At 43.4% G+C, this 26,321-nt stretch overlaps 1 protein-coding gene across 3 annotated transcripts in view; it reads left to right on the top strand.

Annotated features, from left to right (window-relative positions):
- camk2g2 (calcium/calmodulin-dependent protein kinase (CaM kinase) II gamma 2) overlaps positions 1 to 26,321 on the top strand; it is a 312,868-nt gene that overhangs the window by 232,408 nt on the left and 54,139 nt on the right. For 2 of the 3 annotated variants that reach the window (XM_067972474.1, XM_067972473.1), the window contains exons 7-13: positions 586 to 688; positions 10,575 to 10,658; positions 11,141 to 11,235; positions 18,090 to 18,212; positions 18,818 to 18,901; positions 20,397 to 20,439; positions 25,275 to 25,337. In XM_067972474.1, coding sequence (XP_067828575.1) covers positions 586 to 688; positions 10,575 to 10,658; positions 11,141 to 11,235; positions 18,090 to 18,212; positions 18,818 to 18,901; positions 20,397 to 20,439; positions 25,275 to 25,337 — 595 coding nt within the window. The remainder of the gene's footprint in view (positions 1 to 585; positions 689 to 10,574; positions 10,659 to 11,140; positions 11,236 to 18,089; positions 18,213 to 18,817; positions 18,902 to 20,396; positions 20,440 to 25,274; positions 25,338 to 26,321) is intronic. The other variant, XM_067972475.1, reaches the window with a different exon arrangement.

The following is a 26,321-nucleotide window of genomic DNA, read 5'->3' as shown; positions in this document are numbered from 1 at the left end:
ACATGAACTGTTCGAGCCCTTCACGCCTCAGGCTGAAGTTGGCTTTTGTTGGTTTTCAGTCAGGCCACTAGAGGGAGCGCTGCCCAGATCGAAGTTGCGGGGGGAGAGAAAACAGCAGCCAGTTCCTCCCACTTCAGAGACTTTCCCAGTCGGCTGTCCATGGAATGGGAGAATTCTGTAACCACAATCTCCCCACCTTCCTGCCTGAAAGGGAAGACTATGGGCTGGCCATGAGTGAGCTGCAAGGAGAGGAACAATATATTAAAAAATGTGTTATTTTTCCAATTGGCTAAAAGTTCAGTATGATAATGGTTTACAATTCAACAATTATTATATGATCCATAAGTATTTACTTATGGATCATATAATAACAGGGCACCCATTAAACCAACATGGCCAAGCATGCTGGATGTCATTTGCATTATAGGCATAGAGAGATTGAACCATTTTAAGATATGATGTAGTTTTAGTACAAATATTTATTAAGTGTTACAGTTCTTACTTTGTATTTTGCCTTGTCATTCATTACTTTTCTTATTAATTCCTTCATTTTTCTTATGACGGCTTTGGTTTTTCACCCCAAAGCCAGAGAACCTGCTCCTTGCCAGTAAATGTAAAAGTGCAGCAGTGAAGCTGGCAGATTTCGGACTGGCAATTGAAGTGCAAGGAGACCAGCAGGCATGGTTTGGTAAGTCCCTGCGTCTTTTCGGATTTGTAGCAACAGAATGTGAAATCTCATAAGAAGCCTCTGAGGGTTACATGGGAACAGGAGTAGGCCATTCAGCCCCTCAAGCCTGTTCCGTCATTCAATTAGATCATGGTTGATCTGTACCTTAACTCCATCTACCCGCCTTGGTTCCGTAACCCTTAATACCCTTGCCTAACAAAAATCTATTAATCTCAGTTTTTACATTTTCAATTGACCCCCAGCCTCAACAGCTTTTTGAGAGGAGAGAGTTCCAGATTTCCACTACTCTTTGTGTGAAGAAGTGCTTTCTGACATTACCCCTGAATGGCCTAGATCTAATTTTAAGGTTATTCCCCCTTATTCTGGACTCCCCCATCAGAGAAAATAGTTTCTCTCTATCTACTCTATCAAATCCTTTAATCATCTTAAACACCTCAATTAGATCATCCTTTAATCTTCTATACTCAAGGGAATACAAGCCCAGTCAATGCAACCTGTCCTCATTATTTAACCCTTTTAGCCCCGGTCACTTGTGTAATGTTCTATATATCATTTTATAGAATAGGTACTAGTCAATGTCCTGTAGTAGAGAGCCAAGAACAAATGTAGTCTTCGGGTGAGGCAGGGTGAGAGGGTGTGGGATAATTGGACCAAGGCTTGCAGATGTAATTCAATCCCTATTTTAAAGTCACACATTCTGCCCTTATTTTTTATCATACTTTGATTTTATATTTTTTATAGTTAAATATCAAAAGTGAGGGCAGTTTTGAAAGCAGAGAAGTGGAGTTGTTTGGAGGCTAGGAGTTTCTCCGCACTACAGGCCGAGGAGCTGAGACACACCAACCTGAGGCTCTACAGTGCCACCACTGGCCGGAGATTGTAATTACAGCATGCAAAGTTTACATAGACAGTTTCCATTATAAATACAGACATAGGAATTTATAATGGAAAAAAGTTGACACAAAAGATTAACAAAAAGGTGAAAACAGAAAGTAAGGTTTGTAGACCGGACATGCACGCAGACATAATATTTTTAGTTCATTATATAGATATGGTATTTGTATAAATCGAGATAAAAGTAACCATTAATCACTCATTGTACGATGAGTGTTTTGGTGCAAGGAAGCAACAAGGTATGTTAAAATCCAAATCTAAGGCAATTATTATGTGCCTATTACTGAATAAGTAATAAATTCACAGGGTACATATGCGGTCTCATATCCTGCAAAGATCTACGGTCACAACGAGGATTAGTAAATCATCGACTCCAGGCCTACTTGGTCGCAGACACGTTTTACAGAAAATTGTTTTCATCAGTAAAAATCCTCAGCAGACTTACTATTGGGCATGTACCTTTGGGTTGTGAGAACAAGCTTCACTGTGTGATATAACCCACATTCCAGGAGCAGTCAATGCTGTAAATACACAGCAGGCCCGTCACCGCCGGGGAAGAGAGGTGGCAGCGTAACAGTTTGAGTGAAATGTTAACCTTTTCCATTTGGGATGTTGATGGACCTGCTGTGTACTTACAGCATTTTCAGGTGTGTTTTTTTTTTGTTAACCGCACTGTAAGAACAGCTCCGTCTGCTACAGCTCGATAGTTGCATCCCAATTGACCCACCATTGGCCACAAAGACCATCCCAGTAAGTTTGATGCTGAGGTCAGGGACGGAGAGCTGGGGCCAGGTCTCTTTGTTCCAGCACAAACACAACTTTGATGTCAAGTATATCCACAAGTCTGATCAAGAATAAAGCTCCTTCTAGTCCTGCTCTTTCATGTGGCCTCTCTGACAGAGACTGCTAACTTAGCTCTAATTAGTCCTTTACGGTGGGCAAGTTTGATCCACCCCCACTTGGGGCTGCCCAGTCATCTCACTCACGACCCTTACGAGCAGCTGACTTTCATTCTGCGCTCTGTGCTGGACGCAAATCCAGCTGTGTTTGCTGACATTTACATCTGGAGACCTTGCAGCTAAACTATTAACCAAAAGGCAGACTTCTGGCCTGTAAGAGAATCATTTTAACAAGGCTGCGAGCTACATAGCAGAAATAAATGTTCACAGCTGTTTAAGTAAATTGCAAACACAAACTGTTGCACCCCTGCAGCAACATGACTAAATAACCTGTAAATCGCATTATGTCACCACTGGATTTTTCACTTTAAGATTCAGTGTGTCAGAAGAAGCCTGACCATGTACAAAAGCCTCATGTTTGTGCGATGCACTGTTGGAGGGTACCTTTGACCTGTGAAACTGCAGGACCACAACCAGTCAGTCGTTCTTGATCCCTGTGCCAGTGGGTTTTCCTCAGGTCAATTCCTCGCTGGCAAGGCTGGCATTTATTGCCCATCCCTAGTTGCCCCTTGAGAAGGTGGTGACGGGCCGCCTTCTCCTTGAACCACTGCAGTCTGTGTGGTGAAGGTGCTCCCGCAGTGCTGTTAGGAAGGGAGTTTCAGAATTTCATAGAATCATAGAAAATTTACGGCGGAAAAGCAGGCCATTCGACCCATCGTGTCCATGCCGGCTGAGAAGCGAGCCACCCAGCCTAATCCCACTTTCCCGCATTTGGTCCGTAGCCCTGCAGGTCACGGCTCTTCAGGTGCACATCCAGGTATTTTTTTTAATGAGTTGAGGGTTTCTGCCTCTATCACCGTCTCAGGCAGTGAGTTCCAGACCCCCACCACCCTCTGGGTGAAAACATTTTTCCACATTTCCGCTCTAATCCTTCCACCAATCACTTTAAATCTATGCCCCCTGGTTATTGACCCCTCCGCTAAGGGAAATAGGTCCTTCCTATCCTCTCTATCTCGGCTCCTCATAATTTTGAACACCGCAATCAAATCAACCCTCAGCCTCCTCTGTTCCAAGGAAAACAACCCCAGCCTATCCAATCTGTCATCGTAGCTAAAATTCTCCAGTCCTGGCAACATCCTCGTAAATCTCCTCTGCACCCTCTCTTAGTGCAATTACATCTTTCCTGTAATGTGGTGACCAGAACTGTGCACGGTACTTGATTTTGACCCAGTGACGATGAAGGAACGCTGTTGGAGGGGAGCTTGGAAGATGGCGGTGTTCCCATGGACCTGCTCCCCTTGTCCTTCCAGGGGGCGGAGGTCGCGGGTTTGGGAGGTGCTGCCGAAGAAGCCTGCAGTGCATCTTGTAGATAGTACACACTGCAGCCACGGTACGCCAGTGGTGGAGGGAGTAGATGTTTCAGCTTGTCGATGGAGTGCCGATCAAGCGGGCTGCTTTGTCCCGGATAGTGCTGAGTGGCAGAGACTTCCCATTCGTATAGACCCCAGCCCATTTCAAATCAGCAAATCGACCGACTCACCGTGAGCAACTCCACGGGAGAACCATGAGCAGATGTATCCTCTAACTGAAGAAAAAGAATGTTTTCCGTTTGTAATTGAAAGGAAGTCACTCAATAATCTCCTTGTATGAAAGCTAATGATGAAAGAATTACATTTCCGTATTATTTGACCCAGAGTTAATAGGCTTACCATGCTTGTAGTTTAATTAAATGCAATAACTGAAATTAGAAGTGTAAATACTAATTAAATCCCTAATTAAAATCTTTGTGAGGAAGAGATCCCCCTGTGATTTGGTGAGCAACTGAGCCCGGTAGATCAGGAAGGTTCCTGGTTTGGTCCATGGCCTGTGCTGAGTTGGATGATCTCTCCCAGGGTGACGTTCGATATTCTACAATTGCCCCTTGGCTCGGAAGAGGAAAATAATGCTCGCTTCTGGTTGCCGTCCAGATTTATTTTCCCTCTCAATTGGCTGTGGGTTTTGTAAATCTGGATTTTGGTCTTTCTCAGGAGATTACGTGGCTGCTGGTAGTTGAAGGGGGAGGGAAGGGGGTGTGGGGGCGAGCGTTGTGACTCACGATGCTCAAGGTGTGGGGCAGGCTCAAAGGACCGGCTGGTCTTTTCCTACCCATAATATTCGCCAGGTCTCCTGGCTGAGCCGATGGACGGGTATCTTGTCCAAAGCTTTGCGAGTGCTGCTCACCCCGCCCTTCGCTCCACCATTGGCAGCCGTGACTTCAGCCATTTAGGCCCCACGCTCTGGAATACCCTCCCTAAACCCCTCTGCCTCTCTGCCTCCCCTCCTCCTTAAAACCCACCTCTTTGTCCAAGCTTTTGATCACCTCTCCTAATATCTCCTTCTTTGACTCTGGGAATGTCTGGTTCTCTGGTCTCTGTCTTTAAGAAGTGTAGCACAACAGTCCCGCGTGACATGCTCGCAATTTAATCTTCCACCTCTCTGCAGGGAGCTGCCCAGCTTCCACTGGGCACCTCCTTTTGATGGGCAGCTGAGATTGGAAAGTTGCTTAGGAGCACAAACCCAACCGCACCAGCCCACAGCACAATACAAACCCACACCGCACCAGCCCACAGCACAATACAAACCCACACCGCACCAGCCCACAGCACAATACAAACCCACACCAGCTCACGACACAGTACAATCCCATGTTGTACCAGCCCATGCTAGAGCCCACTGGATCTCCAACAGTCTGTGCTTTATTGTCATAACATCCTTGCTGAGCGAATGAAGATACATTGAAGGGCCAACAGGAAGCATTCCCACAGGCTACACATAACGGGAATTCCTGTACATTCATTTTAATGGATGGAAAATTGTGGGCAGTACGTTTGTGATTTCCTTGAATGCACAGCCATCAGACAAGGCACTCCGCCAGCACCAAGCATTCGTAAAATGGCCCTTGAGTGTCAGCCTGGGCTCAGTTGGTAGCAGTTTTGCCTCGAGTCAGAAGCCCATGGGTTTAAGCCCCACTTGATTGTATAACCCAGGCTGACACTCCAACGCTGTACTGAGGGAGTGCTGCACTGTCGGAGGCACCAGCCTCTGGATGAGACATCAAACCAAGGCCTCATTTGCCTGCTTTGCCGGTTCAAGTGGACATTATATCCCATTGGCAGTTTTCAAACAAGAAGAGGGAGTTCTCCTTGGGTCTTGGCCAACATTCCTCCCTCATTCATCTCATTGCTGTTTTTTGGGATCTTGCTGTGTGCAAAATGGCTGTAATGTTTGCCTGCATGGCAACAGGCTCTGTACTTCCGAATAATTCAGTGTTTGAGGTGTTTGTGACATGGGATAAGGCACTATAGAAATACAAGTCTTTCCTCGTGGTTCAATTAGCTGGATTTAAACCAATTGTCAGATTTTTAAAACAACGTTTAACTTAATACTCCCTCTCTTGTCACAACAGTTGCGCAGCTGAATGTTTTACAAAACTGAAGTTTTTTTTCTGGTATTATTCATTAAAGCCAAAGATATAGACACTGATAATGAGCATGACGACGATTTAAGTGAAACTGCAAGTAACAAGAACAACTGGCAACAGGAATCAGCATCTCGGCCAGGTGACAGATTGCAAAGTCCTGATCACAGACCAGTTTCGGCATTGTAAATGGGGCTTTAACTCACTGTAGCAGCAGGGATGGAGCTGGACCTGGACCAACACTGCAATTTCACAGAATGCTTTACTTTATAATCTGTTGAAGCAGTCAAAGCACATCCCAGACAGCGGGAGCTGAGGCAATAATTGCCTGACCGGCGTTCAGGCGAGCAGTTCCCCTGTACTTTCAAGGTTAATGGTGAGACTAGACGACGTCAACAGATATCATGACTGGGGTATACTGTGCGACATGTAACTTGCAATGAAATAAACCACAGACTATAAGCCTGGTGCAATTTGTACTGCGTGCAAAAGGCCCGAGCTTTGAATATTATGCTATATGCTGAAATATGAGGCCCAGCAGTTACACAATATTGTGACTCTTAACCTAGTCGCATCACATGCTGGAGATAGTGCAGAAAAGAGTCACGTGGCTGATCCCTAGTATCAAAAGTCTTGAATTATCTTTGCCTGATTACGCCTCTGTGAAGTGCCTTGGGACTTTTATCTACGCTATGTAAATGCTAGTTGTTAGGAGGAACAACCATAGAAATTTGGGCTTTTGGGTCCGTAAAGGAGGTATGGGAGAGGTGATCTTACAGAGAGATTTAAGATAGTTAAGGAAATGGAAAAGGTGAATTCGGAATATTACTTTAAATAAAATTTCATTAGCAAGAGAAGGGGACGTGAGTTCAAAATCGTAAAAGGTAAATTAAGGACTAATGTCCGAGAAATCTTCTTCACACAGGGATCAACATATGGAATAGGTTATCAGATAGAGCAGTGGAGGCAAAAACCTGGTAGCATTTAATAAACTATTGGATTCTGTAATGGGGGACGGACTATGGGATCTTGCTGAATGGATGAATTTAGATGGGCTGAATGGCCTTACTCGTCAGTAACTATCATGATCTTGCATCACATTCTGTGTGTCTGCTATTTTAATGGAGGTATTCAGCCTGAAATGGGTTAATGCCTTTGTTAGAATGGCAGATCACAGAACGGTGTTCATTGCCAGGATTTACTGATTAATACACTGGTACAGTTAAAGCTGCCCCCTTTTACATAGAATGTACAGAACAGAAACAGGCCGTTCGGCCCAACTGGTCTATGCCAGTGATTATGCACCACTTTATCTAACCCTATCAGCATAGCCTTCTATTCCTTTCTCCCTCATGAGTTTATCTCGTTTCCCCTTAAATGCATCTATGCTATTTGCCTCAGCTACTCCTTATGGTAGCACTGGTGAATTAAGCAGCACCTTTTCTTTAGAATTGTCAGGTGTGCAGTTTATAGGGGAACAGTACTCCGCATTAAATGAAAGGCACGCTCTCCCTTCCCCTGCTCCGGCAGGGTGGCGTTCCCCTTTAATTAAAGTCTACATTGTGCAGCCACCTGCCGGGTGTGGTCGCAGCATCTGGGCAGGATCAACAAGTCGGAAATACACTGCAGCTGCACTAAGTAACCACCTTCGAGCAGAGTTATTGTTTCGAAAACAGACCCCTGCTTGGAGCTGAAGGATAACATTTCAATATTTGTCCGAGAGACTCAAGAACCCACCTGCCTTGGGCAAACAGGTGACTGAAACAGGGCTGTGTACAGCTTCCAGCTACTTGTGCTGGCGCTTTCAAAAGGTCACGTACACAGCGAGCCCACTGCAGGGTGAAATCCACCCCCCTGCATTTCTAGGACCCGAGTTCAAATAGAATCGTACCGCACAGAGGGCAGCCAGTCGGCCCATCGCGCCTGTGCTGGCTCTTTGAAAGAGCTATCCAATTAGTCCCACTCCCCCCACTCTTTCCCGTAGCCCTGCAAATATTTCCCCTTCGAGTATTTATCCAATTCCCTTTTGAAAGTTACTATTGAATCTGCTTCCACCGCCCTTTCAGGCAGTGAATTCCAGATCATAGCAAGTCGCTGCGTTTAAAAAAAAATTCTGCTCATCTCCCCTCTGGCTTTCTTGCCAATTATTTTAAATCTGTGCCCTCTGGTTACCGACCCTCCTGCCAGTGGAAACCGTTTCTCCCTATCTACTCAATCAAAACCCCTCATCATGTAACCTATTTATTTATATTGATATTTATTTACAGCCGAGAACCTAAAACATTGAATCATCTGTCGATGGGGGAGGGGGCAGCTCACTCAAATCTGTCACTTAGAACAAAAAAAATCTCGATCTGCCTCTCTGACTTTATCACCAGTTTCTCGCACTTGTTCCTTAATAGGTTCAATTAATATTTAATGACCCCTGTAAAGCTGTAGGGCACTTAATCTGATTATTACTCATTGCTTGTCAACGTAATGAACTATTGCTTTTTCTGCACATATATCAGTTAGTGGCACTTTAGCTTCCATAGATAATGGACAGGTTTAAAGTGCCCACAACATACCCCATGATCGTTAAGTATCCAATTCTTGGATTGCCGTGGAATCTCGAGGCCTTTTCTCAACCTAATGTCTGAAACTTTCCTACTTAAGCTTTCTCTGTCTCACAGTATACTGCTTTAAGGCTTAACCCTTTTAACTATATTTCTCCCCGCACATTCCCCTCTGTTCTTAAAGGCACTGACTCATTCTAGGGTCCCATGGGCGCTGGTCTCTCTTGTAGTACTTCTTTATGTGCGAGTCCCAATTGTGTGCGTCAACCGGCTATTTGACTACGGGGTGCATTATGGTTAAAACCCATGCGGCAGAAGTTACTGGACTGCGATCAGGAGTAGGAAGATTGCTTTTGTCAAGGGGTCGGAGGTGAATTGTGGCATCTCCGTTGCTGCCACAGCAGAGATCAGTGCCTGGAATTTCTGGGGTGGGTGCTCCTGATCTCCCATTTACGCCATATATATAAAAAATATATGCCTTAAAAAACAATTAATTACTATCTTGTGCCAGTAAATCAACTGACCTCTTTGCACAAGGCTTATTTCAGCCGACCAGTCTACTTTCTACCAATTCCATATCAAAGCTCTAAAGGACAGCAGTGCCCACCAGTAACACTGTTTGGAAAACTTTACACAAAGAGCATTTTGTAAAGAAGCTTCTATGTGAAGGCTGCAGTGTTCAGGTTGTAATTGAAGAAATTGCCTCGTACTCTGCCCTTTTGATATTGTCTATTCCATCGTGTGTAGCATTAACCTCCCTTCATTTTGCAAAAAAAAAAGAGATTCCTTCCTTTAAATAGTATGTTGGGATTATAATTGGAAAACCTAAAATCGCAATGAAGGCCAAAAACCTGTTAACAGACAGATTGAGTTATAGTTCGTTTCAGAGACAGACATTTATCACCAAGTAATGCAACCCGTGCCTGTCTCCCTCCACAGCCAATGCAAGCAGCTGGGTGTTTCTGAAAATGTCATTCCCGGGAGGTGGGTGTCGCTGGCAAGGCCGGCATTTATTGCCCATCCCCATTTGCCGTTGAGAAGGTGCTGGTGGGCCTTCTTCTTGAACCGCTGTAGTCCGTGTGGTGAAGGTATCCCACAATGCTGCACGCAGTAGTCCACTTGAGGCCTGTCCATTGAGTTGCATCAAGATCTCACGTACATGGACGTCTCCCAGATCTACAGGACTGACGGTTGCTTCATCCAAAATAAAGCTGCTGATAATTCCAAGAAAATGGAGCTCCATTTCCCAGTATTGACATCCTCTCACCTCGGCAAACACAGCCATTCACTGCTGCTTGTAGGATCTTGATCACTTTTGACTTGTTTGTAAGCTTTTCTTGACACCAGTTTTTATTGCTTTCACTGTAGTCTTTTGGCGGCCATGCCTCCAGCCGTCTATGCCTTAAGCTCTGGAGATCCCTGCCTAAACCTCTCTGCCTTTCACCTCTTTACCTCCTCTAAGACTTTGGTTAAAACCTACCTCTTTGACCAAGCTTTTAGTCACCTGCCCAAATGTCTCCTTTGGCTCGGTGTCAATTTTTGTCTGATTACACTCCTGTGAAGCGCTTTGGGACGTTTTATTATGTTAAAGGCGCTATATAAATGCAAGTTGTTGTTGTTTCAATGACTGTATGGTATAGTTGGCATGTTCCATATTGAATGGCCTGCTGCATTAGGTTGTCCCTCTGTTGTTCATAGATTCTCTTCTGCCTCAAAATTCACACTGCCTTTTAATTCGCAATGTTCTTCGATGAATCCTCCCTCACTTTCTTCATGGATATTGTTGCATTTGCCGGCACAACAGTCCCTGCTCTTCAATGTAATTCATTGGCAACGTGATAAGCCTTGTAAATGCCAAGTATTGTTTATAACTTGGTCAAGTAAAACCCAAATTGTTTGCCTTTGTTTGGTATTCTGATCATTGACTTTCAGTGAGAGCAATAGACAGTAAGGCAAAATAGTTAACACGAGCGCTACATTCAATACATAGAACAAATTTGTTGTAAACTTGCATGTGTCAGCAGACGAGCAAATGTTAAGATGACAAAAAAATCATGCCTGAACATTTTTTCCCCCCACAGGGTTTGCAGGCACTCCTGGTTACCTTTCCCCAGAGGTTTTAAGGAAAGATCCATACGGAAAGCCAGTTGATATCTGGGCATGTGGTGAGTGGAGAAGTAGACTAGTTGAGATTTAATCCATAAGGTTTGAGGTAACGGGACTTTAAGAATAAAAAAGTGGCCAGCGACTTCTACAAGCACTCATCGATTGTCGTATTTTTAATGGGGTGGGGGGTGATTTCCAAACTTACTGAAGTCAAAACAAATTTCGAACTTTATCGGAAGCCCTGACATTAAATTGTTGGACTCGAGCAGAGTGCTGTGAGCTCGAGTCCCAGCTTTGATTTGGATTCACACACTCGCTTACTGTCTGTTAGGTGAGTTCTGTCGGCTCTTAGCGAAACCATTGAATAGAGCTCTACATACAGTGGCAGTGCAGCTTACTCTGTGCTCCTAGATAGTGTGACAGGACGGGCAGCGGAGGTGAAACTAAAAGGATATGAAATGGGGCAATAAAATGTAAACTGACAAGTTTCATCTGACAGATTAATACTAACACATTGTTATTCATTTATGATTTATTTCAGGTGTCATTCTCTACATATTACTAGTGGGCTATCCTCCTTTCTGGGATGAGGACCAGCATAAGCTTTATCAACAAATTAAGGCTGGTGCTTATGATGTGAGTACAAATAGGCCTCAAATTGGGCTCATTGTCCTTTGAACTGGTGTTTTGTAGCCTGATTGAACCATGGGATATTTTTTGGCTTTAAAATGAGTCCCCACTCCAATCTAGATTTGTGGTCTGGGAACTGTGGAGTAGCTGGTCATGTCTCCACTGTTGTTGTGTCATAAATACAATGTCAAAATTATTAATAAAACATACTTTAAATGTGCAGCATAAATGATGTCATGGGCAATCATGAGACTTACCATAACTCACAAGTGTCAAATGGCTTTTAAGTTAGTCAGTCAGTCTCGCTAGTGGAGACAATTATCCTTCTCCCTCCAGGTCAAAGTGCCTTGCATGAAATTTTTTATGGAATTTATGCTCATTTTTTAAAACAATTTTCCAGGTGAATTTTGTGTTCATCAAAGTGATGGATGTTAGTGCTGAGAAATCACACAGCACAGAAGGAGGCCATTCAGCCCATTGAACTTGTGCCGGCTCTTTGAAAGAGTTATCCAATTAGTCCCACTTCCCTACTCTTTCACCATAGCCCTGCAATTTTTTTTCTTATCAAGTATTTATCCAATTCCCGTTTGAAAGTTACTATTGAATCTGCTTCCACCGCCCTGTCAGGCCGTGCATTCCAGATCATAACAACCTGCATAAAAAAAATTCTTCTCATCTCCCCCTTGGTTCTTTTGCCAGTTACCTTAAATCCGTGTCCTCTGGTTGCCGACCCTCCTGCCACTGGAAACCGTTTCTCCCTATCTACTCTATCAAAACCCTTCATAATTTTGAACACCTCTATTAAATCTCCCCTTAACCTTCTCAGGTCTGAGGAGAACAATCCCAGCTTCTTCAGTCTCTCCATGTAACTGAAGTCCCTCATCCCGAGTAAATCTCCTCTGCACCCTCTCCAAAGCCTTCACATCCTCTCTACTGTGTGGAGCCCAGAATTGGACACAATACTCCAGCTGAGGTCTAACCAGTGATTTATAAAGGTTTTGCTTTTGTACTCTATGCCTCTGTTTATAAAGCCCAGGCTCCTGTAAGCTTTTTTAAAAGCCTTCTCAACTTGTCATTGTCATTGTCACAATGGACCTGTCAGTGTCAGTGTCAGGTACTCCCCAGGTTAAGAACATAAGAACATAAGAAATAGGAGCAGGAGTAGGCCAATCGGCCCTTCGAGCCTGCTCCGCCATTTAATAAGATCATGGCTGATCTGATCCCAACCTCAAATCTAAAGGTTGGCTGCAGAATAGTTAGATGCCGAGTAAAGATCTCTTTATCTACCCTACTGTAGCAATGTGCCTCAGAAGAGTGCCATGCTACTTAGTGTGGCATTTCTCCATTTGCCAGACGAGCCATCCTGTGGCTTTCCTGAGCGAGATTGCCAAACCAGGAGCAGCTTGTGCCGTTAGTCAAAAGCGCGCCAAATTCATTTCACATAAGACTCTTCCCACCTACAGACGGAGGGATTGACTCTATTTATCATGCATCCTTTATTTTAATGCATGTTTCAACTTTAGTATGTTAGAATCCATTTTCCCATTGGCAGGTTTTTTTAAAAAGAAAACTAGGTTTAAATCTTTCAGTGCTATCATGATGTGTGTCATTATTCATCAGCTGTCTGATTTATCTCACTTTGCCAATGCCATGTGCAATCATTATATTATTACACTGTTCACTGACACGCTGAAGCAACAAAAAAGCAATGCATTCCTTTCAAATGCGATAAAACACACGTCTAACATTACCTGGCATTGTATTCATATGATAGACACTGAACAAACAGAATAATTTTAAAATCGATTTTAACAAAGTGTGTATTAAGGTTTTTAGATGGGCAAAAATGAAAGGTTACTTAAGAATTTGCTGTAATATGGCATTTATTACTGTATAAATAATTCTGAATCCCAAATGCTATTCAGTGAATTTTAACAAGAATTTTTCTTTTAGGAACAGAAATAGATCGTTAGATCGAACAAACCCATCCCATTTGACTGATGTCAACCCATCTACCTGCTCAATCCATTCTCTCTCCAGATGCCCTTTGAACCTACTTATACTGTCTGCTTTAGTGGCCCTGCAGGGTAACCAATTCCACAAGTTAGTTACCATCAACAAAGACCCCTGTGACTTCCCTTCTCACTCCGAACGTTTTAATTTTTAACTGTATTTAAACATTTTGCTATCGTTAACCATTTCCCTGTGTCAGCTTTGTTAATCCCCTTCATAGTCTTTTAAGACTTCTGTTGAGTCATTCCCAAAGTCTTCTCTTTCCCAAAGAGAACAAGGCAAACTTCATCATCCTTGCTTCATAACAGATTCATGATACCCAGAATCATTTTCATTTCTCGCCTCTGTATCCCTCTTGAGAGCAATAATATTTCCTGTGATTCAGTGTGCACGCTGCTCCAAATGGAGTGTGCCAATATATCCACAATACAACCTCTTTTGATTCGCACTCTATCCCTTTTCTTATGTAAACCAGCACTTTAATTACATCTTCATTCCACTCAAGTGCAATACTGAATTGATTCACCCACCTCTCCAGCTTACTTTTGTATTACTGGCCCTGCATATATTTCACTTACTAATTTTGAGTAATGAAAACAAATATTGGGTGTAAAGAATTTGTAATTAAAAAGGGGAGAAAACATCTTAAAAGAGTTATTTTTAAGAACGAACGCAATCCATGGCTTTTGATTGTGTTGTCTCGGAACGCACTGCACTGCATTCCCACAGGATTTTCATTCCGTTCTCAGGGAACATCCAGTTTGTGAGTGAGGTGTTACTGTACCCCTGCTGTACTTTTATCTCTCACAAGGCTTGTTCTTCAGCTGATGGATAAAGTCCTTTTCTGAGCAGTTTGCAGCAATGGCCATTGCACTCGTTCCCAAATCGTTCCTGATCTGCACTCGGCCACAATATCGTTTCCTCCCAGGATGTGGGGGTAAATTGTCGCTCAAATATTAAAATTCCAAGAGTGAAATGCAAAGGTTCCTTGCTCCTGCAGGTGAAATCGATAATCCCGGAAAAAAATGGCAAACTGGGTGGAGACGAGGGAAGGGAGAGAGTGGAGTGAGAGAAATGATATCCCCACATTTTGTTAAGTTACGACACAGAATTATAAAAAAATACTAAATAATATAAATCTAGAAATGACTGTAGGTGATGTTAGTAAATGATATTTAGTGCGATTGTGTGACATTCCTCTTTCTGCTATTTTAGTGCGGGCGGTAACCTACTTAAAATAAATGGGTTAACACCTGTTTTAAAATACCAGACAGAGCAATGTCATATGAATGCATCATGTGTCGTCGACAGCACTACTTTCCAGTCTCTCTCTTTTTAAGCAGTTACTCCTCACAAACCAACAACAACCCCTGGCTAGAAAAAAAACAAGAAAATATTCACACCAGGGAAACGGTCCTCGATTTTTCTTGAATTTCCTCATATTCTTTTGGCGAGAGCAAAACGTTTTGCATCCCACTTTTTTCCCATACGTTGTCACAAGGAAATGCTTCTCCATTTCTCTCTCCTTGGGCCTTGAAATGTTTCTACCTAAACGGAACTCTAGTTTCACATCGACTACAAATAAGTAAGCTCATTAATTATTGTCTTCCTTTCCCCTGTATCCATTCCCATTAGTCTCCCACAAGGGGCTACCAGTCCTGTGTAGTTGTCTTTGCCAGAAAGTTCCAGGTAAAAGACATCTCCACAGCTACAGCAAGAGGGGCACTGTGATCAGCCAACAGGCCACACTGTCACAGTAAGACAATACGATCACATCAGTTTGAACTGTTCTTCCCCTCTTTACCCCTTCGCTATTTCACCTCCCTTCATATCATAGAGTTATACAGCACGGATAGAGGCCCTTCGGCCCATCGTGTCAACCATATCGCAACCAGTCAGGAGAAACATGCTGCTTCAAGAAAGGACCATGAGCTAAAGCTTTAGCCAACTGTCTTATCACACTCACGATGTGGAGATGCCGGTGATGGACTGGGGTTGACAATTGTAAACAATTTTACAACACCAAGTTATAGTCCAACAATTTTATTTTAAAATTCACAAGCTTTCGGAGGCTTCCTCCTTCCTCAGGTGAATGTCAAGAAATCCGCGAACCTCTCGCATTTATAAATCACAGAACAATACCTGGTGATTACAGATAGTCTTTTCAACTGCCCGTTGCCAAGGCAACCAAAGTGTTCAGACAGATAGGTGTTACCTACAGGGCCACCGAATATACAAACGGCCAGAACAAAAAAAAAACAGAGAGAGAGAGAGGCAGAAACATCCGGAAGGAAAAGACAGCAATTGACCCGTTATATTAAAAATAGATAACTTTTGTTCGCTGGTGGGGTTACGTGTAGCGTGACATGAACCCAAGATCCCGGTTGAGGCCGTCCACATGGGTGCGGAACTTGGCTATCAATTTCTGCTCGACGATATTGCGTTGTCGTGTGACTCGAAGGCCGCCTTGGAGTACGCTTACCCGAAGGTCGGTGGCTGAATGTCCTTGACTGCTGAAGTGTTCCCCGACTGGGAGGGAACCCTCCTGTTTGGCGATTGTTGCACGGTGTCCGTTCATCCGTTGTCGCAGCGTCTGCATGGTCTCGCCAATGTACCATGCTTTGGGGCATCCTTTCCTGCAACGTATGAGGTAGACAACGTTGGCCGAGTCACAGGAGTATGAACCACTCCTGTGACTTGGCCAACGTTGTCTACCTCGTACGTTGCAGGAAAGGATGCCCCAAAGCATGGTACATTGGCGAGACCATGCAGACGCTGCGACAACGGATGAACGGACACCGCGCAACAATCGCCAGACAGGAGGGTTCCCTCCCAGTCGGGGAAAACTTCAACAGTCAAGGACATTCAGCCACCGACCTTCGGGTAAGCGTACTCCAAGGCGGCCTTCGAGACACACGACAACGCAAAATCGTCGAGCAGAAATTGATAGCCAAGTTCCGCACCCATGTGGACGGCCTCAACCGGGATCTTGGGTTCATGTCACGCTACACGTAACCCCACCAGCGAACAAAAGTTATCTATTTTTAATATAACGGGTCAATTGCTGTCTTTTCCTTCCGGATGTTTCTGCCTCTCTCTCTCTCTTTTTTTGTTCTGGCCGTTTGTATATTCGGTGGCCCTGTAGGTAACACCTATCTGTCTGAACACTTTGGTTGCCTTGGCAACGGGCAGTTGAAAAGACTATCCGTAATCACCAGGTATTGTTCTGTGATTTATAAATGCGAGAGGTTCGAGGATTTCTTGACATTCACCTGAGGAAGGAGGAAGCCTCCGAAAGCTTGTGAATTTTAAAATAAAATTGTTGGACTATAACTTGGTGTTGTAAAATTGTTTACAATTATCACACTCACCGCAGCCCTGGAAGAGGAATTTGCATATTGGGCAGTCCTGGGCTTGTTTTACAAGCATTTTATTACAAAGCATAATCTCCTGCTGTTTGGTTACGGGCTTTATTTGGTTCCAATTGCTTTTAAGATATAAAGTTATTCATTTTGTTGCTTTGTATTGATGTCAGTTGTGTGAATGCTACATTTTTACATCCTTACACCCAATGACAGCACCAACTATCCACAAGTCACACTAACCATGTACTTCCAACTCAAAAGCACACCCTATGCTGGGCCCTGTCATTTCCATTTCCCACACAAGGCATATTACATGCCTCTACAGATTCAATAGTAACTTTCAAAAGAGAATTGGATAATTGGTAAAATACTTGAAAAAAAAATTTTGCAGGGCTATGGGGAAAGAGTGGGGGAGTGAGGCTAATTGTCTCGCTCTTTGAAAGAGCCAGCACAGGCACGATGGGCCGATTGACCCCCTTCTGTGCTGTATGATTCTATGATCCTCTCAATAAGTTTGTTTGACTAACCCTAAATTATGTGTAGTTTCATGCAACTGGTGGGGGAGCGGTTGACTCAATGTTCAGAGGGACAATCGTATGTAAGGAGTTAGGGACATCAGGGGCCATTCCAGAAGTTGGACTCGGGGTGGGGAAAAGAGGGAGCATAATCCACACCAAAAAAAAATGTGGATGGACCTATCCCTCTCATCCTGTCACCCTCCCCACCCAGCCGAATGGTTGCACCCATATCAATGGGACATAATTCAGTCCCACGGTCAAGTTTGCCCCACTAACGCTAAATTACAGGCAGCTGCATGCAGTTGACTAGGGGCTGGATTAAATCTATTACTCAAATTCAAACAAATTGCATTTAGGATGTTTAAATGTTTTCAAATCCCTTCTTGGCCTTGCCTCTTCCTATCTCTGTAACCTCCTCCAGCCCTCTGAGACCTCTGCTCTCCTCCTATTCTTGCCTCTTGCACACCCCCGATTTTCATCGCTCCACCATTATGGCCGTGCCTTCGGCTGCCTAGGCCCTAAGCTCTGGAATTCCCTCCCTAAACCTCTCTGCCTGTCTAACTCTTATCCTTTAAGATGCTCTTTAAATCCACCTCTTTGACCACTTGTCCTAATATCTCCTTACGTGGTTCAGTATCAAACTAACGCTCCTGGAAAGTGCCTTGGGATGTTTTATTGTGTTAAATAAGTTGTTGTTAACAATGATGAAACAGAGAAGCAGAATTTTCAAGCCATCAGCCTGAACTAGATTCAAATTGATATACCAGAGGTGAAAGGATAGTGTTCCAATTCATTTCTGCACTCCAATCTTGACTTCACTACGTTGTACTAAAAACATTCTCTCTTAGGTTGTCTGTAACAGTTCACGTCAAGCTTTTGCATATGATGCCCATGATCTTGCATCCAGCACATCTGTACTCAGCAGGAGACGCTCATTTTCATTTATATTCCATTTCTGTGGTAGTTTCCCTCTCCAGAATGGGACACCGTTACCCCAGAGGCCAAAAATCTGATCAACCAGATGCTGACCATCAATCCAGCCAAAAGGATAACCTCAACCGAGGCCCTGAAACACCCATGGGTCTGCGTAAGTACCAGTCCCAACTTTATAAACCATCCCTTAAGGTTAAAATAGCGAATGTCTTAATCTATTGTGCGTTCATTGGGTTTGTTTTTCTTAGTTTGATCCTGTACCGTGGTTAATGGAGGCAATTCTAACCCGCCCGTCAGCAAACTGACGAGATCGGGTGCAACGCTGGTTTTTGCACCCTGCCCGATTTTACTTTCCAGCTCAACAGAGAGTAATATTGGGCGGGATGTAAAACCGGAATTCCACCCCATCCCGTGGGATTCCTGCCCATCGAGTTCGGTTAAAATATTCCCCGATGTGTCCTGAGTTTTCAAGATCAGGCCAATTAGACCCAAGTAAATTATTTTTCACAGCTAAAAGTACTTCGACTCAGTATAAAGGCTTCAGGTCAAAGTTGCAGTGCTGGGCACACCTTCCTGTGACAGTCATTAAAGAGCTTTATTGACAATTACAAATGGCCGTCAAAATGTCCTGCTGAATTGTTCCCACTGGAAACACCGTTGACAATAATAGACTGGTTTAACTAGTCATCGAAATGTGTTTGTTTTTTTTTGATAAATGCTGACCTGAATAACACTATACATCACTTTACATTTTTCCAGCAACGTTCTACTGTAGCATCAATGATGCACCGTCAGGAAACCGTTGAATGTTTGAGGAAGTTCAATGCCAGAAGAAAGCTCAAGGTGAGCGGTGGTAGTATTTAACGATAAGGTATTTAACCGTGTCGAGCAATGAAACTATATGGCTCATTTAACCTGAAGCCCAGAAGGGTTTTCTGCCAGACGTACGTTAGCCAGGACGTGAGAGATTCCTCTGCTGTTTTGCGATTAGTGCCATGAAACCCAAGGGAAGCCTTGGTTTAATCTCTCGTACATACACAGTGCCTCCAACTTTCTCCCAGCAACACTGCATTGAGGTGAGATTTCAAGGGATGGTTTGGCTAAGAACAAAGAGGATAATTGATCCCAAAACTAATCTGCAGAAACAATATTTCGGTGAGCAAGTGGTCAATTTATGGACCAGACTCCTTAGGGAGACGGTGGGAGCAAATAATATTGATTCATTCAAATGCAAATTAGATAGATTTCTTTCAGAAAATAATCTTTTAGGATACAGTATATGAGTAATTTGAGACATGACATATGGTATCGTATGGCATTATGTCTGGGTCTGTTGTAGACTAATTGATAGAAGTTGATTGATTGCTATGATTGGTCAACAACTCCGTTATCGTTGTAGATAGTAGAAGGCGAATGGGATGGACCTTGGTCTTTAGTCGTTTAGCAATTCCTATGTTCCCAATGCAGTGTGGATACTGGTAACAGGTCTGAAATTGTGAGATGCAAGGCAACTAACAGACTCACTTAACCCAGTATTTATCTGGAATTTTGAACTGGATAAAATATCATCGACAAAACCGGAGACTCTAGAAATCACAACTATATATCACTTCAAAGAGATTAATTGAAGCTTATTTTTCAGAAATAATTAGAATTAAACTCTTCAGAACTTTTGTTACTATCACTACAGGAAAAGAAAGACTTGCATTTATACAGTGACTTTCACGACCTCAGGATGTCCCAAAGCGCTTTACAGCTAATGAAGTACTTTTGAAGTGTAGTCGCTGCATTAATGTAGGAAACTTGACAGCCAATTTGCACACAGCAAGGTCCCACAAACAGCAATTAGATAAATGACCAGACAATCTGTTTTTTAGTGATGTTGCTTGAGGGATAAATATTAGCCAGAATACCGGGGAGAATTCCCTTGCTCCTCTTCGAAATAGTGCCATGGGATCTATTTATGTCCACATGAGAAGGGCAGACAGGATCTCGGTTTAAAGTCTCATCTGAAAGACGGCACCTCCGACAGTGCAGCACTCCCTCAGTATTGCATTGCAGTGTTAGCCTAGATTAAGTGCTCAAATCTCTGGAGTGGGGTTTGAACCCGCAACCTTCTCAGCGAGAATGCTACCCACTGAGCCACGGCTGATAAGAGCTAGAAAATGTCTCCAACAGCTTAGTTCATAAAATAACTTTTTTTTTAAAAAAAGGCATCGATCAGGTTCGATTTACTCATGTTAAGGGCTGAATATTTATTTTTTCCTACCCATGGTAAGTGATACAGGTGTATAAGGAAAAGGTCAATACATTCACTAACCAATCTTTTCTGATTCAGGGTGCAATTCTGACTACAATGTTAGCTACAAGAAACTTTTCAGGTATGTTTTTATAAGTCACTACTTTTGTAGCAGGTGATTGTACACAGTAAAAGAATCATAACCTAGAAATAACTGCTGGTAATATTAGCAGACAAATGCTTAAAGTGTTTATATGACATTCCTCTGTGTGTTATTTTAACACGGGCATTAATCCGTTAACATCGACATCAAAAGAGCAGACAAAGCAATTTCATCTGCGGTTATGAAGTGCCCACTAACAGTTGCCACGGCAATATCTAGACTTGTATCAAATTAATTGTTTCAAGCAACTTATTGGATATAGGAATAAATGTTTACCTTAAGAATGAAGGAATTTGTCAGCAACTATTACATTTTTCTATTTGAAAAAGCAGTTGAGTAGATGGTCATATGTGTTTTTATAAATATAAAGAGAGAATAGGAATTGTACAATGTCCTCTTATAAGTTCAACAGTCTCATTGTCTTCTTACAGCCAAGCAGCTGTTTCCGTACTAATTGGCAAGACAAGCCTATTAGGAACAATTGTCATTTTACAAGCTTTAACAAAATATTTTTTTAATTATTAATTCTCGGGATGTGGGCGTCGCTGGCAAGGCCGGCTTTTATTGCCCATCCCTAGTTGCCCCTTGAGAAGATGGTGGTGGTGGTGAGCCGCCTTCTTGAACCGCTGCAGTCCGTGTAGTGAAGGTGCTCCCACACACTGCTGTTAGGTAGGGAGTTCCAGGATTTTGACCCAGCGATGATGAAGAAATGCTCTTGGAGGGGAACGAGCAGGTTATGGTGGTCCCATGCACCTGCTGCCCTTGTCTTTCTAGGTGGCAGAGGTCGCAGGTTTGGGAGGTAATGACATTTAAAAGAAATTACGGGGGTTTGAATGTTTTCCCCTTTTATTTTGCATCTTAATCCCTTTCCTTCTCTTGTCACCTGCAGCAGGGGAGGCATAGCTTGTTCCTAAGATGCCACTCTGTGGGCAGTTGTTAAGGACCACCCAGGCATGAGTCATGCCTCCATTTTTCCCTCCCCTCTGCCGCCAATGATGTTGGTTGCTGCAGCCTCCATTCACCGCCTCCTTGCTCATCGCAGCTCAGATCAGGAACAGATTGGCACAGGATTTAAACCTGGGCTATCCCTGCTCTGTCCTCATTTAAAAATAATTGGTAAAAAAATTATTATTCCGCTAGACTTGAGCACAAATTGGTGTAATAGACAGGTTGTGTTTATCCTGGTAGCATTTATCTTTGCACGGTGATAACATATGAACATAAGAAATTGACGGGCAGGAAAATACCAATTGGTCCATCAAGCCTGCCCCACACCATGATGGCCAGAGCAGCGTGACTAAACAATCCCTCTCTCTCCCTCACCTCCCACCCACCCACCCCTGCAGCCATGTAATCTCCTGGAAGAGGCAAAAAAGAGGAAAAACCTAGGGCCAGTATGGGAAAAAATACTCTGGAAAATTCCTCTCCGACCAATATCTTCTAAGTGCCACAATATAGAATATAAGAACCAGTGAAAAGTAGCAGCAAGTCTCTGAACATCAAATACACCAATGCAAATGGCACTGTTCACAGGATACCCTGAAAGGGATCCTTGTAGAAGTTCCTTGAAATGTGGCCTTTGGCAGTTCTATTATGTTTCTCAAAGTCAATTGAAACACTTCTTTGTTGGACCATTGAGTCGTTATATTCACTAGTAAGAACACAGAGAGGTCAACATCAGTCCTCTGACTGCCTATAAGTGCTTTCTTAAACTGCCAGAGGACACTGCATTAGAATTAGAGGTGCTTTGGGTTAAAGGAGTGAGCTGGGTTCATGAATCACTGTTTGGCAAATCCATTCTATTTGGGAAGGAAAGAGAACAAACAATATGAGAATTTAGGAGGCATGGTTAGTAAGTTTGCAGATGACACCAAGATTGGTGGCATTGTGGACAGTGAAGAAGGTTATCTAGGATTGCAACGGGATCTTGATAAATTGGGCCAGTGGGCCGATGAATGGCAGATGGAGTTTAATTTAGATAAATGTGAGGTGATGCATTTTGGGAGATCGAATCGGGCCAGGACCTACTCCGTTAATGGTAGGGCGTTGGGGAGAGTTATAGAACAAAGAGATCTTGGAGTACAGGTTCATAGCTCCTTGAAAGTGGAGTCACAGGTGGATAGGGTGGTGAAGAAGGCATTGAGCTTGCTTGGTTTCATTGGTCAGAACATTGAATACAGGAGTTGGGATGTCTTGTTAAAGTTGTACAAGACATTAGTTAGGCCACACTTGGAATACTGTGTGCAGTTCTGGTCACCCTATTATAGAAAGGATATTATTAAACTAGAAAGAGTGCAGAAAAGATTTACTAGGATGCTGCCGGGACTTGATGGTTTGACTTATAGGGAGAGGTTAGATAGACTGGGACTTTTTTCCCTGGAGAGTAGGAGGTTGAGGGGTGATCTTATACAAGTCTATAAAATAATGAGGGGCATAGATAAGGTAGATAGTCAAAATCTTTTCCCAAAGGTAGGGGAGTCTATAACGAGGGGGCATAGATTTAAGGTGAGAGGGGAGAGATACAAAAGGGTCCAGAGGGGCAATTTTTTCACTCAAAGGGTGGTGAGTGTCTGGAACGAGCTGCCAGAGGCAGTAGTAGAGGCGGGTACAATTTTGTCTTTTAAAAAGCATTTGGACAGTTACATGGGTAAGATGGGTATAGAGGGATATGGGCCAAGTGCAGGCAATTGGGACTAGCTTAGTGGTATAAACTGGGCGACATGGACATGTTGGGCCGAAGGGTCTGTTTCCATGTTGTAAACTTCTATGATTCTATGATTCTAATATAACACCTTTCAACAGAGCAAAATGTCGAAAGATGCTTCACAAAGGGGAGAAAGTTAGGGAAGGGTTTGAAAGGTTGGGGGAGAAACGGGAACGAGGCAGAGAATTTCCACGTGCTGGCTGAGAGCTTTGCCACCCGTGAAGGATTCGAGGGAGATGGGGAATCCGCAGTAGACCAGAGGAGGTGCCGCCCACTGTTGCCATGACAGCATCCCACGCAGGTGGTGGTTGGTGAGTTTTAATGTCATCGATGCTGTCACTGTGCGTTTGTATACAAGCAAATTAAAAATTTGCCAAACGCTTTTCCCATGAAGTTGAACCCTTTCTGAAAGGCCACTTGATTCCGATGCTGATGGATAGTTGAGTTGCACTGGGGAGGAGGAGTATTTCAGTAAGGGTCAATTACTGAAATAGACTGCGGAATTCTAAACTGCCTGTCATATGGCGACACGTTTGCACAATCCATTGGAGATAAGTATGCAGTATCTGGGACTGGTGAGATTGAGTTTCATTCTCCCACACCATGGGGGTGATTTTAACCCCCAAGAACGGGTGGGTTAGGAGCGGGTGGGAGTGGAAAAAAGTTGTTTTTTGGGTCACGGTCGCAACCTGGCTTTATTTCCGGGTTTAACGTCAGCACGGAAAAGTACAGGCTTCCCACTGGGAATGCAAAGTCCGAAAATTTTGCAGTTGCAACCCGAAAAAAACAACAATTTTCAACTCCCATCCGCCCCCAACCCACCCTTTCTTGGGGTTTAAAATCACCCCCCATGGATTTCCCAATCTCACCTGCATTGCCGTTGATGGGATCTTGGGGGGGTGGGAAGGTGGTGGTGGTGAGGGGAATGAGCAGAGCCAGCGGCTGCTCATGGAAGATCTGAGGAAGAGCTGGAGAGTGTCATTTTGTACAATTGAAGAATGAGATTGGCAGAGACTGGGGAGACCTGCAGTCACAGCACAGGAGGCACGTGACCTGGGAAGACCTTTTACAGGGGAGAAAAAAAAGGGTACAATTAGATACGGCTTGAGAAGCAAGAATATATGTAAAATCTAAAGGCAATAATGACTTATAAAGTGTAGTGGTTTCAATTAGTGTTTTTTTTTTTAAAAAGCACTCCGATATAAATGCTTTAAATAAAAGGCCCGGTGCCATTTTCAGTTTAACAAAATGCAAATTCAGGTTGGTAAATCCACTGATGGAATGAGGTCAGTTGTGGGCGTCAGTCTTACCGCATCAGCTTCCACATAAGCCCCACTGTGATGAGAGAGAGAGAGAGAGACGCTCGGTCGCCATAACAACACAACAAAGCAAGTGGGCACTTGTCTTCCCCCAGTATCAGTCGCTGACTATACACGAGGGCTGGAGTTGGTGACATTAATCCACGATTAGAAAGAGCGGGGGCTGTCACAGACACTTTTGCCAATGCCCAAAATGGCTGGAAGGACAATGCAGCATCTTAAAGCAAAATGTAGGAAATTGCTTACCCCAGGCCATTCGGACTGATAAAGATACACACAGCTACACTGTTAGCAGCAGTATCACTCCTTTGAGGCAGCTCATATAGTAGGTGGTTAAAGCAGTATGTTTTCCTACCTGTAATGTTGCCTCACTTATCTAGCTAACGAACCAGAGGGGAGATGAGACGTTTTTTTTTAACACAGCGAGTTGTTATGATCTGGAATGCACTGCCAAAAGGGCGGTGGAAGCAGATTCAAAGGGGAATTGGATGAATACTTGAAATGTAAAAAATTTGCAGGGCCATTGGGAAAGAGCGGAGGGAGTGGGACTAATTGGATAGCTCTTTCAAAGAGCCGGCACGGGCACAATGGGCCGAATGGCGGCCTTCTGTACTGTATGATTCTATGATTCCTTGCATGTATTAAATGTGACGTTGGATGTAATTTAGAAGATGTAAAATTGAATAGAGCAATGAGGGGGGGGGGGTTAAAACACTTGAGCTTTGCTGTTCCTCTTTTTTTAACCTTTGGGCCTTTCTGGCTCCTGTCACTAAATCCTTCCCTTCCGATAGTTGGCAGGCAGTCCACAGCTCCAGCTGCAGCAGCCACAGCTGCTGCTGGTCTGGCTGAGCAAGGTATGTGGCATTGAACAACACCGTGAAAAGCAGCATGCAAACTGAGTGCTTTCACCTAACTCGGAATGACTGTCATTTAACCATCATTCATCACTGCTTGCCGGGTTTTTTTTCCCCTTAAGAAAACAAAAAGGTACGTGAATCTAAAAAAGGGGGAGAAAATTGTCATTGTGCCATACACACACACACACACACACACACACACGATTGTCTATGCTTTGAAAATGGGCTCCTGCAGTATTAGCATGCAAGCAGTTAGCACGTTCGAGTGAACTGCCTTTATTAATGGATAACCATTTGAAACAAACCTGTTAATGCCACGGGTATAATGGCAGACATGGACCTGGAGCTCTGAGGGAAGATACCTGATGCTGATTGACCTGCTGAGTGTTTTCCAGCATTTTCTGTTGTTCGTTTCTGATTTCCGGGACCTGCTGTATTTCCCTCTTAGTATTGAACATCTGTATGCTAATATTGTGTGAGCCTATCAAAGTGGGAATGTCTGGGTTGCAGCAGAGATTATTGTGAAGAGTAAATTTTACTCCCTAGTAATTTTTAAAGAGTACTTATACAGAGAGCCACAGGCTGTACACGAGAGGGGAACAATTAGCGTGGCCAGAACAAATTGTGACAGAGTTTACACACACACACACACACACACACCTAATTCTGAAAAACTAATGAGAGTGACCATTTCTTTATTTAAGTATTTGGAGTGTGATCTGACAAAATCTTTGAAATTAATATTTCATAGAGAAAGGAGTAAAGAACATTCCCCATGCAAATTTCAAGGTTTCTTTTTTTGTAATAAATTTGAATATAATTCTCTTTTGATCCCAAGAGTGAAAGATTCTTTTCACTGCTTCATGATTCTCTAGGAAAGGCAGAAACTCAGGATTTGTACTAGAAGTATAAAGAAGGAGGTTAGAAAGAATCTGTTCACAGAAGGGGCTGTTAAGTATGGAAGCATTACCACAAGTGACT

This window comes from Heptranchias perlo, chromosome 36 (genome assembly GCF_035084215.1).
Source record: "Heptranchias perlo isolate sHepPer1 chromosome 36, sHepPer1.hap1, whole genome shotgun sequence".
Classification (NCBI taxonomy): Eukaryota; Metazoa; Chordata; class Chondrichthyes; order Hexanchiformes; family Hexanchidae; genus Heptranchias; species Heptranchias perlo.
This window is presented reverse-complemented; position numbering and strand designations above follow the sequence as displayed.